The sequence below is a fragment of the Lactuca sativa genome, chromosome 8 (assembly GCF_002870075.4).
Source record: "Lactuca sativa cultivar Salinas chromosome 8, Lsat_Salinas_v11, whole genome shotgun sequence".
NCBI lineage: Eukaryota > Viridiplantae > Streptophyta > Magnoliopsida > Asterales > Asteraceae > Lactuca > Lactuca sativa.
In genome coordinates, this window is record NC_056630.2 from 111557269 (window position 1) to 111572580 (window position 15312).

Genomic DNA, 15312 nt, shown 5'->3' on the forward strand with positions numbered 1-15312 from the left:
AATTGTGGCGGGAATACATTTTACTATAAAACCCCAAACCCGTGCTACCCATCCCGATATTTTGGTTTCCCCGCGTTTTTCGAGCCCTAACCCTAGTTTCTCAACCGGAAAGTTCATCTGTCGCCGGAAAATGTTGGAGCTAAGGCTGGTTCAGGGGAGTCTCCTGAAGAAGGTGATGGAGTCGATCAAGGACCTGGTCAACGATGCCAACTTTGACTGCTCCGCCACCGGGTTTTCGCTTCAGGCGATGGACTCGAGTCACGTAGCCCTGGTGTCGCTCCTTCTTAGATCCGAAGGATTTGAACACTATCGATGTGATCGTAACCTATCTATGGGCATGAACCTCAGCAACATGTCCAAGATGCTCAAGTGCGCCGGTAATGATGATATCATCACCCTCAAGGCTGACGACGGTAGCGACACCGTTACTTTCATGTTTGAAAGCCCTAGTAAGTTGCTGTTTCAATTCCTAATTGTGTTCACCATCAATTTGATGGTTTTGTTTGCATACATTTTAATCAGAGTTACATAGCTTATATGAAGTTTTTGTCAATTACGAAGATCTGGATTTGTAGATGCTAGATCTTGATTATATCTTATTTTAGAAGCTAAAATTAGAGGGTATTTTTCTGCAGCTCAAGATAAGATCGCTGATTTTGAGATGAAACTGATGGACATTGATAGTGAGCACCTTGGAATTCCTGAAGCAGAGTACCATGCCATTGTTCGAATGCTTTCAGCTGAGTTTGCAAGGATCTGTAAAGATCTCAGTAGTATTGGTGATACAGGTAGCTCTTTCGTCCTTACTTGGATATGATTCGTTGTCTCTACTCCTGGTTATTTGAATCAATCAAAGATTACAAATGTATAAACTTAAGGAGCTGATTTTTCTTGCAGTTGTGATTTCTGTGACGAAAGAAGGCGTGAAGTTTTCAACAAGAGGTGATATTGGAACTGCAAATGTTGTTTGTAGGCAGAACACTACAGTAGATAAGGTAATTATACTAACTACTCTCTGTATCATAAATAGTTTTAGAATGAAAATTTGTTAAAAAGATGAACTTGCAGCCAGAAGAGGCGACAGTTATTGAGATGAATGAGCCTGTGTCTTTGACATTTGCATTAAGATACATGAACTCGTTTACAAAGGCAACTCCATTATCGAGTACTGTGACAATCAGTTTGTCTTCAGAGCTTCCTGTAGTGGTGGAGTACAAGATTGCAGAGATGGGGTACATTAGGTTTTATTTGGCTCCTAAGATTGAAGAAGATGATGAAGAGAACAAATCTTGAATCAACAAGAAACAAGTGAGCTGTGAGAACTAAAATACTAAATGCTTTGTTAGTTGTTTGCTAGTTAAAAGTATATTGTGTACTATGTACTCGCCAGAACTTAGCCAAGTTTTTTTTATGCTATTTTTTTTAATCATTTTGTTAGGATTTTTCAGGCTTATATGAGGTGTATGTTTTGTTTTCTATAAAATTGCTACTTGGTACTCTTATTTCTAGCAAATTTAAATCTGTTTTTGTAATTGAAGCTGATTTTTGTATTCATTGTTTGGGATTAAAGCGTTTTAGATGAATTTGTTCCAAGTTTGACTTTCACTTCTAACTTGGTGTAAAAATCACATGTATCAACTTATCTCGTTGATATAGCCTGTCAGCCTGGCAAGGGTTGTGCAAAGAAAACTAAACACCGAAAGACTGAACCATTTTAATAAACCAGAGGTATTGAATTTTAGAAAAACAAACAAACAAACAACTTTTAGGTTTGATTTATTATATAAACCAAAAAACCTAATCAAACTTAAATACCTAAATGATGTCGTTTTATATACAAAGTTCAGTTGGTCAAGTATGTTTCAAATAATTGTCATGTATTTATGGACTACGGTTTTCATTAATAAATAAAATAAGCATTGTTAAAATTGTTGTTTTTTTAGTATATAACTTGTTTCTTTTTTATGAATTTATCAACATTTTTAATGAAGAAACCCAAAAAATAAAAATGAAAGAACAAAAAACTTAAAATTGAAAAACGAAAAATAAATAGAAAATTGGCTTAGATTGTAGATCCAAACAAACAGCTTCCTTCTAGCTATGCACAATAACCGTATGGTATTGTTAAAACGGTCTTGTGATGGTCACGTATTTTTTTCAGACAAGTCTCAAGCTAATTTTTTTGGCCCAATCTTTTTGGTAATGGTCTCGTGGTCTTTGCATGCCCCTTCTCAGTTTAATTTTGGGGGGTTGTCGGTTCAGTTTTGAGTTTTTCCAAGTCAGATAATGTGTTATTAAAAAATATGTAATTAACAACAAATTTATATGTAAATAAACTTAGCTTCCGTTTTTTAGACTGGTCTCGCATCGGTCTGATCTTTTATTGGAACCAGTCTTAGAACGGTCTATTCTTTTTTCAGATCGGTTGGTCCCAGATGGCCTTGGGCTGATCCGGTGTTTTCTTTTTTTCGGTCCCGACTCATTTTTTTTGGGGGACCGGTTCGAGACCTGTATTTTTGTTTATGTCTATGTTTCTTCTGTCATTTAAGCCGCATAAAGTTTATTTATTTATTATTTTTTATAATATTATTGTATTAGTTGCAAAATTATTTAATTTAAAAAAATCAAGATGACATACCCCATGTTTAAACTCAAATGTGCTATATAAATTATATAGCCCAGGAGCCTTAATAATAGTCAAGTCAAAGATCCAAAAACTATAAACAAAGAAAACAAAGAATACCCTAGTTTCTGGTTTAATCAATCCATATTATATCATTTATATGCTTGTGCAGGGAAAGGGAAAGGGTAGTAGTATAATGAATAATGACTCATGTAATAACAACTTGAAGGTAACAACATGTGTAATGTAATTTATAGATTGGTTTTAGTTTTACATGAAAATTTTGTTTACACATGATAACACAACACAAAACACTCCTCCATACAAATCAGATCTAGAAAAGAAAGATTATGACACAACAAACTGGTATCGGTATTACCTTCGCATTGAAAGTTGAAAGTGTTCAGGAATGCCTCCAGTCATCACCAACATATCTTGCTTGATCCCCAATCTCTTCTTCAATTCTAATCAACTGCACAAAACTTGAGATTATTATTAAACCCCACATATATCCTCCTAATATTCTGGAGACTCTGGACTAAGTGCTTATTTCTTTTTGACTTAATGGGATAATCCCCCCAAAAAAAAAGAAAAAAAGCAAACCTGATTGTACTTGGCTAAGCGCTCTCCTCTACAAGGAGCACCTGCTTTAATCTGACCAGTGCCAAGACCAACTGATAAATCAGCTAAAAAAGAATCATCAGTTTCTCCGCTTCTTTGTGATATTACCACTCCCCAATTACCATCTTTTGCCATCTTCACTACTTCAATGGCTTCTGTCACACTCCCAACTTGGTTCACCTGCATGTATTTATTTATTTCTTTACAAATTATTCTTAGCACTTAACATTCATTTTTGTATACATCATTTTCTCATTTTGTCCTTGTTACAGATGGGTTTTTACTTTTTAGATATTTAACTAATACTCATTTGGGATTTTTTTTATTATTATTATTTAACCTTGAGAAGAAGTGCATTGCAAGCATTTTCTTGGATGGCTCTTTCAACACGTTTAGGATTTGACATCAACAAGTCATCTCCAACAACCTGCATATAACATAAAAGTCATGCAAGAGATTTAGGGTGTGTTTGGTTTCGATGGAATTGGAATTCAAGATTCCATTTAATGGTGTGTTTGGTTGCCAAATGGATGCAATTCATTTTCATCAAATTCATGTTTGGATGGAATTCAATTACATTCTTCCTCATTGTAATTTGTCACCGAGTATTAGCTGATTTTTTTTTTTTTTTTTTGGTTCTAAAAAGTTTCTTCTTGCAAATTTGGTTCGTATTGAGTTTTTTGTAATGTTATTGGTCCCTGTTCCAAGAAAAATGACTATTTTTGGGACAAAAAGTAGTCATTCTCACTTGGAACAGCAACCAAAGCAAAAACATTACGAAAACTCAAATAAGGACCAAAGTTGTAAAAGTCAATTGTAATCAGGGACCAAAAATGTAATCTACTTGAAATTATATTAAAAGTGAAAACTTTAGAAAGTTAAGCAACTTTTATTGTTAAATTCAGTTCAGTTTCCTTCCAGCCAAATGTGTGACAAATTACAATTTCTTCATATAATCCAATTCTTTCCAAAAACATACACTCCAAACCAGCCAACATAATAAGGATTCATAAACAAACCTGGCAAATTCCAAGCCCTGAAAAATACTTCACTTGTTCCCAATCCTCCTTGTCAAATGGATCCTCGATAGACACAATAGGATAGTCTAAAAAAACCAAAATAAGTCAAAAATAATGAATCATTGTCTCATAATACATCACAACATGTTCATATACCTCTACATAGTTCCTTATAAATCTCAATCATTTCTTCTCCTGATTTAAAGTTTTGTCCCGACCTTCTTGGAGATTTGAAATCTAAGTCATACTTTGAACCTAAAATCAATAGTAATATAGATGTCAAGTTTTTTTTGTTTTGTTTTTTCAAAAACTATAGTTAAAAGAGTTATAGATTTGTAATATTACCTATGCAAAAATCAGTAGCAGCAATGTCAACTGCAATCTTTAGTTTGTCAATATAGCCTGTTCTACCAATTGCCTCCATAACAAGATCTAGTCCTTCTCTAAAGCTGCAAAAATAGAATACCAAAATCATAAATTGAGGTAAAAAGATCACACCATATTAATCAGAAGACAATAGACATGCCTGGTGATATCAGGAGCAAGGCCACCATCTTCACCAACATTACATCCATGTGCACCATATTTCTCTGCAATAACAGCCTGCATTTCAACAGATAACAATTTTTTAAAAAAAAGATAGAATGAGAATGACACTATGAATTGGTATGATGAGCAACTCACCTTCAAATGATGATATGTTTCAGATCCCATTTGCATTGCCTCCTCAAATCTTTGTGCCCCAACTGGAAGAATCATAATCTCCTGATCATATTGAAACAAAATTCTCAGAAGATTTATCAACATTGCTAATTTATCACATATATTACTATATAAAACATCAGCTTACTCGTATAGCCAAATTGTTCCCAGCATGTTTTCCTCCACTTATGAGCGTGAAAGCAGGAACAGGAAGAACACTGCTTCCTCTTCCAGAAAGTTCAGCAATATGTTTGTAAAGTGGAACATCCTTCTCAGCAGCTCCAGCTCTGCAAGCAGCAATTGACACTGCTAATATTGCATTTGCTCCAAGTTCACCCTGGATACATCATAAATGATTAAAACATATAAGATGATACCAGAAAAAATGTTATAATTACAGTTTGGATAGCTACCTTTTTCTCAGTTTTGTCCAAATCTATCATTGCCTGATCAATTTGGTTCTGGAGGATTGGATCCATGCCAACTATAGCTTCAGATATCTTCTCATTGATATTCTTAACAGCTTTGCTCACACCATTTCCAAGATATGTGGATTTATCTCCATCACGTAACTCAATAGCTTCATACCTGTATTATGTAACAATTAAGGTTCATATATATGTATTTACCATCTTGCATTTAAAAAATTTAGACTAATTATAAAGAATTTACATTCCAGTAGGAGCACCACTTGGAACAGACGCTCTGAACATTCCTTTATTGGTATACAAATCAACTTCAACAGTTGGAATTCCTCTACTATCAAGAATTTGCCTCGCTTTAACCTTGGTTATCACCGAAGGAACAGCTTTCCGCATATGATTAGACTATACATAAGCAAGTAAATTAACTGTTTAGGATGATAATCGACGTGGTTTTAAGGTTAGTATAATCTTCTTATGACAATAATCGAGCTGATTGCAAATTCAAAACTTAAGAAGTGATTAGAAAGATTAGAAAAAAAGCTCACAATGAATAGAACGGGATCGGGAGTTTTTGCCCTAACAGCAGCATTGACAGCGTCTTCAATCTTCCGAGAGAGCGTGTGCTTATCTAGATAGTCCTGAACTGACATTTCAGCTTATGGTGTAACTACTATGGCTACTGCTACTAGGTACACCTCGCTCAATGGACCTCTCTATTCGATTACTCTTGGACTAAATCGGATATGGCAAAATTTGTAGAGATCCGAGAGAATAACGTCTGGGAATGAAGAATTTTTCCGGCAGGTTAAAACCTAAACACCATGCTGAAATTCGACTTGTTTCCGGAGAGTTGTGCTTGTTGGATTTGACTCACAGGTCACAGGTGCAAAGAGTATTCCTGTCTTTCATGTTCTAAAATTATTTTTAAGCTTTGGTTAGCTTTTTTTTTTAAATTTGACTCAGTCTTTTAGAAAAAGTCTCAAAAGATGTCTGGCAAAGAGAAAAGGACTTTTGTAAATGACTTTTCTCATAAAGTAATTTCAGTCTTTTTGAAAAGTCACGATTACCTGACTTTTCACCAGCTAAAAATATTAAATTACCAATATACCCCTCGTCTACCCTAAACATGTCATTTTTTGTCATTTTACATATAAAAATTAAACCAAACATTTTAATTTTTGACTTTTTCTCTTCAAAAGCTAATCCAAACACATTTTAAAAAATAACTTTTATAAAAAGTTCTTTTACAAGAAGTGCTTTTACAAAAAGGACTTTTGCCCCACAAAGCTAAGCCAAACACCCTCTTAAAAGGGGAAACAAACATATATTTATTTTTATTATAAAATTATACCCTTTTTTTATACTTTCAACTTTTTTTTATCAGAATATTGTACATTATTTATAAAAAAAACATAATAATGAGATTTGAATTATAATGACATAATACAAGTTAAGACATTTTTAGGCAATGTTCGCATAAAGAAGCTATATTTTGGGAGCAAGTATAGTCATTTTATTTGAAACTCAAAAACTCACAAAAACATCAAATATGGACAAAAATACAAGAGAATCTTGAGACACCAAAATTACAAAACCCACCTATACTTACAGAAATAGCATGTAATTTACTTTTTTTTAATAATAAAATGTCCATATCATATGAGATTTACACGATTATTTAATATAATCATGACATAGAAGAGTTAAGGTATAAATTTCCACATAAAAGAAGGTATACGGTTCATTAGCAGTGATTCATGATTCGGTATAGACCGTTCACATGATACAATTTTATTATTTTTTTTAGGACATGACCCAAGTTGATATGTTTTATATAATGTCATGTAATTTTATAGCGGAATGTGGAAATCTTAAGCTCTTTCGTATCCTTTTCGCTGTCTTTTAACACTTTCATACTCCATCTAATGAACATGATAACAATTTTTTTTTCGAAAGAATCCAAAATAATTACTTATTTGTGAGTAAACATCAAGATTGCAAAATGGTTGAATTCTATTTTTATATCCAATTTGTCCATTTTTTTTTTTTTTTTGAAATGATGGAAGTTACAATTAGTGATATGCAAAATCATCTGGCTTGTGCTTTTTTTTTTTCTCATTTTGGCTGCAATCACTTTTTAAATATCCAATATGGACAGTTTTTATAATAATAAAAAATACACTTTCTATCACATAACAATGACATTACATAAAATCATGCTAATTTGTGTCATGTCAGGATGATTCAAATCTTAATGCTATAATGGGTAAAATTTTGAAAGTACGCTGTTGTAATAAGAAAATTTTTGAAGGTACAATGCTATAATTAGGAACTATAAGAAACTATATTGTTGTTTCTTGCATATTGCCCAACATTATGCCTTGTTTTTTCATCAAGAATTTATTGCCTAGTAATTTATGTTCCGCGGAATAACAATAAATGACCTTTATAACATTTGTTTAGAATGAATCTTAAACACAAACAAGTGTAGAATATTTCCCCTTTCTTTATGAATATTAAAATTTTTGTAAGATGATTTTATAAGAAGTGGAGATCTTTATGATATATTTAACTTAGTTGTTGTATGAACACATAAATTACATGATAAATGAGCTCGTGTACAATGAATTTATGGAATAACAAGTTTTTAATCTCAAACAGTTAAAACAGTCCAAAAATTACTTAACCACAAAAGCACTTGATGAACCACTAAAATGGCTAATCGAACCAAATAGACTTTTAGATGCACCAAAATGGCTCACCCTATAAACCCCAGGAACAGTTGATTGTGGGATCCGCCATTCTATAGTAGCATGACTTTGAGCACTAAGCTTCGAAGGCCTTGACCACTTAAACCTAAGGCAAATATCATCATCATCATAAACCGGGACCCACGTGTCCTGCCCTTGAAGCAACTCCACTAAAGCAAATGTCCCTTCGGTCATGAGATCGTTTCTAGGGCACGCTGACCAGAACACAACGGTCAGCGTTTCACCTTTTTTAAAGGTAGAATTTCGAGGGACGTCAGTACTGACATCCCCGAATTTGACTCCCAGTGGGGTGGAGTCCACCACCACGGGTGGTAGCAAGCCTATCTGCTTGCTTAGTAGATCCGGTGGTGGTGGGCCCGCTTCTACAGTTTTTCCGGTGACAATGGCGGTTGCGAGCTTTGTGAACTCTTGAATGTAGGCGCTTAAAGTATTCGGACCGTATAGCGTCGAAGCTCCCTGATAAGATAAAAAAATTCATGGTCATTTATGCACATACAATTTTGTACTGTGTTTGACGTATATTAGACTGGAATTGATGTCAATGAGACAAAAATTGTCTGAAACAGTGAGACAAAAAATTGAAACTTTTTGTCCTATCCAAAAAGGCAAGATTATTTGTCCTACCAAAAAAGGTGGGATAGGTGCCCTCCTTATTTTGATAATGAAAAATAGCTCTAGAAAGCAAGGCTTGTAAAGTCTCGTGTAACAATTGCAACTTTATGAATAACGCATCAATTAACTTACCTCATATCTTTGAGTCTCATACTCCTCAAAAGTGGTAATATATTGTGAGTAGGTATTAGTTAAACCAGCTATGACAACATGAACTTTTCCTTTAAAAACAGCACCAACAGCATCACGCAATCGCCTCCCAGCCATAGTTGTAAATTCTGTTATTTTTCAACAATGTTTTTAGATTTAAAAGTTACAAAAAATTTAAAAGAGTTTGACTATTGTTTAAATATCTAAATTGTCCATTTATCATATACCTCCAGGTACACTGAGAATCACCATCTGCCCTATCTTTAGTATTTGAACTGGGAGAATTGATGGCTGTGAAAGATAACGAAAAAATAAAAAATGTTATGTAAAGTCAAATGTTACCATTTTTGTAATTTTATGGGAATTTTGAGAAAAAAAAATATATGATACTCACCGCCCAATCATATGGCACCTTCATTTCTCCTGTATCAAGCAAAATAGGCTTTGGCTGTTGACAGTCTTTTTGCTCCTGACTTGGTGTTTTTAGCAAGTTCCTCACCAATTTCCAAAATGGATTCCCCTAAAAAATAATTAAAAATTTTCAAATATATAACAAAATTGAAAAAACTCATAAAACCATGATTCGTTTTAACTTACAGTGTTGTCCCCTTGCTTAAAATCAAAAGCCCCAGGCCCATCAGTTGTTCCAGCTGCAAATGCAAATCCCATGGCAGCAGGACATGTTTTAACACTCTCATTCCCACCTTTTTTCACCTCAAGCTGTGAAAAATCCAAATAACTGTGACGAAAATCAATCTTTCCAGTTAACTTTTCAGCAGCACTGTTAAAAAGATCAGCAGCTTTCTTGAATTGTCTCTCCCCAATTATACGCGTGCTTTCAAATTCATCTGGGTATCTGTCATTAATTGAAAAAATTCGAGATTGATAAAGAAAATGTTAAAAACACATGAATAGAATAATTCATAAAAGAAAATGAAAAAGGTAAAAACACGAACCCTGGTCCTCTTCCATAACACAACTCATTCTTCCCACCACAAGTACTATGATTAAAATCACAGGGTACCCCAGTATCTGTGCAAAAAGCCCCAAGCACATTTGGACTCACATCCCCACAATTCGATTGACAAAAAGCAGATACAAATATTGGTCTATCTGCAGATCTAAGAACACTTCTAACACGTCTTGATATGCTCAAATACTTGGTTGTTGGTTGACCAGAAGTTGACTGAAAAGAAGACGCAAGTTCCAGCAACTCATGATCTGCATAAAAACACCATAAAATTTATAAAAAAAAAAAAGTATATGATTTTAAAAGATTCATTGGTCATTGATTTAATAAACTTACGGTTTGTTTGTGAAACTTGAACAATATTGGAGACTCTTCGTGGGTTTTCATTTTCACTAACACGTTTCTGATTGAACCAATCTTCCATGAGGCGTGCAGCTGTTCCTTTATTATCCCCACTGATTAACTCATTTGTACGACTCATTGAAGTCCCATGAGTAGCAAACCAGTTAAAGGCACCCACTGGACCCCACTGATCATCTACAAACTTCAAAAGTGTCATTTCTTTATCCACATCATACTTGTATTTTGCCCTTTCTGTTGCAGGATTGTTAAGATAAGCACTAGGGCTACGATTCACACCTGCATCCAAGATCTCTCCTGCAAGTTTTATACCAAAATTATCATATAAATAAATGTCCCATGGTTTATAATGGTAGCAAAATTAACATATTTTTTTTACCTTTGTTTACAAAAACTGATCCAGGATGAAGGTTTTCATGAGCACGAATGATGCTTTGTTCAATGCCATCAACTATTACATCAAATGATTGGCGTACGAATCCTAAAGATGTAACAATATACACAACATATTGCAGATAGCCTCCAGGGCCTGCATGGGTGTGTATGCCACTAATGGCAACGTTCTTTTCTGTGTATAAATCTCCATACCTATACAGCAAAAAAAGATGTTTTATTTGCACCTATAAAGACTATAACTTGATCACCAGTTATAAGTTTTAAGAAGTAAAGAGGGAACAGTAGAACTACAGTAAAGTATTAAAGTACCTTGCCTTCAACCTCTCTAGGACTTTGATGGTTATAAGCTGTGAGGCCATGCAAGCATCAAGATTTACAAATACCACACGGTTTCCCTGTGGCTCTGCTACAATGAATGCACGAGCTCGAAGCCGAAAATGGATGCCAGATGCAGTTTGATCTGAGTTGGCATAGCCCATCATGTTGACATCAGCAGCAGGCCCTGTGATGTCATAGCTTCCAAGTCCTACTAAGTAATTGGAAGCTGAGATTGTTGTTTTCCCATTCAGTACACAAACTAGTAGTAAGATCCAAAACCATGCAATTGAATGTTGTTTCTGGATGAGAGCCTGAAAGAACTCCATAACAACTCCACCAACGTGTAGAATCTAGCACGCTCTAGGTATTTCTTCACTGAAGATAACAAAATAGGAGTGAAGGTTATTCACAAAATTGAATGGGTGAAACCAATCTTAACTTGATATTCATGCCCTAGATGGCTTAGATATATATGTATTCTCAAAAATCAATCTATCTCGAATAGGTAACATCATGAATATAACCAGAGGAAACAATTAAGTTTAGTACCAAATTTGCATGTTTTCTCGACAAATAACATCAAATAGCAGGAACACTGAACGGAATCTATTAATAACAATAACTAATCATCCAGATTTCCAAAGAACGACACCAGTCAACGAAGGCAATTGCACCATGAAACCGTTATAATTTTTGAATCACCATCGATAATCTCCGAATAACAAAAGAAAAAGAAATACGTCTCAAATCACTATAATATTATATCATCTACAACCGACAGATTATTATAACCAAAAACATTAAAATGAGAAATCAAAACCTGTGTATTGAAATGGCAAACCAGATATGTCAAAATTGGAGGTTTAAACTGGAATAACTGAGGTTTATACCTGAAATTTGACAGATTCAGCCTTGTATAGTGTCTACTCCATTAAATTGAGTATGATTGTATCGTGTGAGTGTGATTGAGGTTTGAGTGGGAGAGAGGGTTGGAGTAATGGAAGAATGCGGGTATGAATGGAATTTATACATAGAGTGGCGTTGAAGTGAAGAGTGGGGAACATCGTTGGCGTTATTATAGTAGTAGGTGGAAGTCTGCGATGAATTAAATTAGGAGTCCACACATGATGCGTATGATTTTCAACGCTTTGGGGTCTAGATTTGTGATTATAATTTATGATTGCAACAATATTGGGTTCAAACGTGATGTATATGTATCATATAAAATTTATGTTTGTTTCCTTTTTCTAGAAAACAATTAGAATATCTTTAGTTTAAGTTATAGTACTATGCGGTAACAACGTTTATGGAAAGCTTTTAATGTTTTTTGTTAATAAAATTTAATGATTTACCAACAATTATCAATTTTGACTTTGGTTAACTTTCTTTCACGTAACAGTATGATGTCTGATCTATAAAATAATATTTTTATTAAATCATATGCCAAGCGTTGTATAGTTTTTTAATTGCAATATTATTCTTAATTCCATTACTATTTCAAACTAATTGTTTGTATGCAAGTCGTTTTGAATATGGTTTTCACAACTTCACATTGACTTAATATATTGCTATGATATTTTTCTTAAACTCAAACGTAAACTGGAAAATTATATAATTTCATACGAAAACTAATCAGTTTTTCAGTTTTCCATAACGGAGACATAACCCAAAATCTTGTTGCGCAAATATGAGGTCTAACAAGATGCAATTTTTTTTGAAAATTCATATGTTAAAGGGAGTCGGGAGTTTCAAATCAAAAATATATTAAATAAAAAAATTCCGTACTCCAACTTTATCTTAATCCAAAACAGGTTGTGAGATAATATTATAGGGTTTCGACACATATTTCTTGTTTTTACTGAAAAAAGAACATAATACAATGAAAGTTAGCCTAGAAATAAATAAGTATACACGCAAAAAAACATATCACATAGTATCTCATTTTATCATTTTATAAATCATGTAATTTGTAAACTCTAGATCTAGTATTTTCTTTTTAATCGTATTAAAAAGCTATAAGGCCCTCTTTGGTAGCCTCTTAATTGAAAAATTAAGAAACAAACTCTTAATTTTTCAGATTTAGGCCCTGTTTGATATACATCTTTCTAGATCCAAACAGATCTTTCTGGCTGAATGGACCGGAAAAACTGTTTGATTTGCACAAAAGAAAGGGTCTTTCCCGGTAAGATATGCCTTTCCCAGAAAGCTTCAAAATCATGTCTTTCTGGCTGAATGGGCTGGAAAGACAATTATACATCAAATCACGCCTCTTTCTTTATTTATTTAATTATTAATTTTTTAAATAATTTTTTTAAAATTTATTTTTTATTGAATTATTTTTTTTTTCATCATTCAGTACAGTCAATCAGATGTACAATCAAACAGCATGGTTTCTTTCCCAGTCAGAAAACTTTTTCAGACAGCACTTTACCAGACAACACTTTCCCAGACAGAAACTATCAAACGAGACCTTAGACTATTTTGTTGCATATGTACCTCTTAAACTTTTAGATGTAAATACATGTCTGAAAAAAATAAAAAGAATTCGTGTTCCCCTTTTGCCCAAATACTTCATCTCCTTTTCTCTTTTCTCTGCCCTTTCTTCTTCATAAATTTCGCTCTTCTTGCTCCTTCCTACTGAAACTCCGATTGCAACCCTTCCCCATCCCCTTCGGACACCGCCTCTGCCAGAGACGTCGCCTCCACCATCGCCGCTGGCAGCGAAACCCTCCGGCTTTCTCTTCGACGCCAGTTCTCTTCCTCCCCTTTCTCCTCCAGCTCCGATCATGACTGCAATGATGCCGTCGTCGTCATCTTCGCCTCCGTCTTCCGCTACTTTGCCTCCATCTTCCGCTACTTCGTCTGTGCTGCCTTTGCCTCCGACATCTTCTGCAAGTAACATTTTTTTTCTCTTGTAATTCGATTTTAATGCTTGAAATGACGAAAACCCGAACGGTACAAACTCTGTAAGCCATGAAAAGGAGTAGGAAGCTCTTGTATGCAGAACTGTGCTGGTACCTTGGATTGGGGAAAGAGGAATTGAGGCGAAAATGGGATCGAATGGAGGAAGATGACAAATGGGTTTTGGCTGAAGAATTCGTTTCAGATTAGAGCTTCAATTATCATACATTATTTGTTAAATTTGTTAAAAAGTTGGTCGATCAACAATTGGTAATAACAACGTTCATCTCAGGATTCTTTTTTTTCATTATTGTTTAATGATTTGAAGAAACTCACGGGATTTCTAAATGGTAAATGATGAAAAATAATTAATAGTTCTTTGCAATTTCAAGAATTTCTTGATGATCACCATGTTAATTGAGTTATAGTTTTTACATTATGAATTCATGAGTTCAAAGAAATTATGACTGTGCATACAGCTATACAAGTATGATTTCATTCAGTTTTTCATTTCACTTTATGTTCAATTATAGATTCACAAAATGAAAAGAGGTGTCATTACACTTTCATCCAAAGAAATCAACTGAGGTGCAATATTGAATTAGATATGTGTTTAATTTTGTTTTATTTTTTGTTTGGATTTTATATGGTGTTTATGTTTTTTTTAAATAAAAATATTGAATTTAACAATAGATAATACAAAATGGTAAAATGGTCTTTTTTTTATTATTCAGCACAACAATTCAAATGATCCAACCAAACAGCATGTTAAGAATTCAGATCTTAAAAATTCAGACCCTCTTAGAAATTCGAACATCTTAAAAATTCAGATCTTACCAGTCTCTAAGTATAATAGAGCTTTTTTTTTTCGCAAAACACTAATCAATTGATCAAAATTGAAATACACACATAACTATAGTTAGTTGACTAACAAGACAATTCCAACTACACATTTATTCCATTAAATCAACAGAATCATTAATACTCGTATGTTAGTTGACTAATCTTGCCATGTGAGTGAGTGAGTCGCCTAATATAAAACCATAGATAATTTATTAATAATGAACTAGTGGGTTTTTAGTGGGTTATAGGGCGTGTTTAGCAAAAGTAGCTGGTAGCTGAAAGCGGATAACTAATAGCGGGAAACTGTAATTTTTATTTGTTATATGAGTGTTTGGCAAAATTGGCTGGAAGCTTTTGAAATATATAAATTACATAAAAGGACAATTGATTATATATATATATATATATATATATATATATATATATATATATATATATATATATATATATATATATATATATATATATATATATATATATATATATATATATAAGCGTAATTATGGAAAATGATTTCAAAAGCTCAGTCTCGTTTTGTTAAACGCTAAGTAGCTTTTAGATTTGGAGCATTTTGTTTAAACTCAAAGCTAAACGTTCGTAC

General features: G+C 33.6%; 3 protein-coding genes across 3 annotated transcripts; 1 reads left to right on the forward strand and 2 right to left on the reverse strand.

Moving 5' to 3' along the window:
* The first annotated feature begins 41 nt into the window (after positions 1-41).
* LOC111880340 (proliferating cell nuclear antigen) lies at positions 42-1532 on the forward strand. The gene is made up of 4 exons (XM_023876765.3): positions 42-449; positions 636-788; positions 898-995; positions 1069-1532. The coding sequence occupies exons 1-4, from the start codon at positions 131-133 to the stop codon at positions 1291-1293; spliced, it is 795 nt and encodes a 264-aa protein (XP_023732533.1). The 5' UTR covers positions 42-130; the 3' UTR covers positions 1294-1532.
* Positions 1533-2839: 1307 nt separating this feature from the next.
* On the reverse strand, positions 2840-6304 carry LOC111880332 (cytosolic enolase 3). Its single transcript, XM_023876755.3, has 12 exons — positions 5936-6304; positions 5638-5792; positions 5379-5553; positions 5114-5302; positions 4948-5028; positions 4790-4866; positions 4609-4712; positions 4420-4518; positions 4264-4349; positions 3585-3671; positions 3227-3424; positions 2840-3095 (listed from the first exon to the last, which is right to left on the reverse strand). The coding sequence occupies exons 1-12, from the start codon at positions 6038-6040 to the stop codon at positions 3027-3029; spliced, it is 1425 nt and encodes a 474-aa protein (XP_023732523.1). The 5' UTR covers positions 6041-6304; the 3' UTR covers positions 2840-3026.
* A 1622-nt stretch (positions 6305-7926) lies between these two features.
* LOC111880323 (neutral ceramidase 2) lies at positions 7927-12017 on the reverse strand. The gene is made up of 10 exons (XM_023876744.3): positions 11858-12017; positions 10959-11342; positions 10633-10841; positions 10230-10550; positions 9880-10144; positions 9521-9779; positions 9318-9443; positions 9151-9214; positions 8906-9051; positions 7927-8617 (listed from the first exon to the last, which is right to left on the reverse strand). Exons 2-10 carry the CDS (start codon positions 11291-11293, stop codon positions 8069-8071), a joined length of 2274 nt encoding a protein of 757 aa, XP_023732512.1. The 5' UTR covers positions 11294-11342; positions 11858-12017; the 3' UTR covers positions 7927-8068.
* Positions 12018-15312: the final 3295 nt, after the last annotated feature.

Excerpts from the sequence above, each read along its gene's own strand:
- LOC111880340 (XM_023876765.3), top strand. The coding sequence starts at position 131 with ATGTTGGAGCTAAGGCTGGTTCAGGGGAGTCTCCTGAAGAAGGTGATG. Across the intron at positions 450-635 it reads TTTCATGTTTGAAAGCCCTA|CTCAAGATAAGATCGCTGAT; the intron begins GTAAGTTGCTGT and ends ATTTTTCTGCAG. Across the intron at positions 996-1,068 it reads AGAACACTACAGTAGATAAG|CCAGAAGAGGCGACAGTTAT; the intron begins GTAATTATACTA and ends ATGAACTTGCAG.
- LOC111880332 (XM_023876755.3), bottom strand. The coding sequence starts at position 6,040 with ATGTCAGTTCAGGACTATCTAGATAAGCACACGCTCTCTCGGAAGATT. Across the intron at positions 5,029-5,113 it reads GGAACAATTTGGCTATACGA|GAGATTATGATTCTTCCAGT; the intron begins GTAAGCTGATGT and ends CAATATGATCAG. Across the intron at positions 3,096-3,226 it reads GCTTAGCCAAGTACAATCAG|TTGATTAGAATTGAAGAAGA; the intron begins GTTTGCTTTTTT and ends AGTTTTGTGCAG.
- LOC111880323 (XM_023876744.3), bottom strand. The coding sequence starts at position 11,293 with ATGGAGTTCTTTCAGGCTCTCATCCAGAAACAACATTCAATTGCATGG. Across the intron at positions 10,842-10,958 it reads CTAGAGAGGTTGAAGGCAAG|GTATGGAGATTTATACACAG; the intron begins GTACTTTAATAC and ends TTTGCTGTATAG. Across the intron at positions 9,052-9,150 it reads GATTCTCAGTGTACCTGGAG|AATTTACAACTATGGCTGGG; the intron begins GTATATGATAAA and ends GAAAAATAACAG.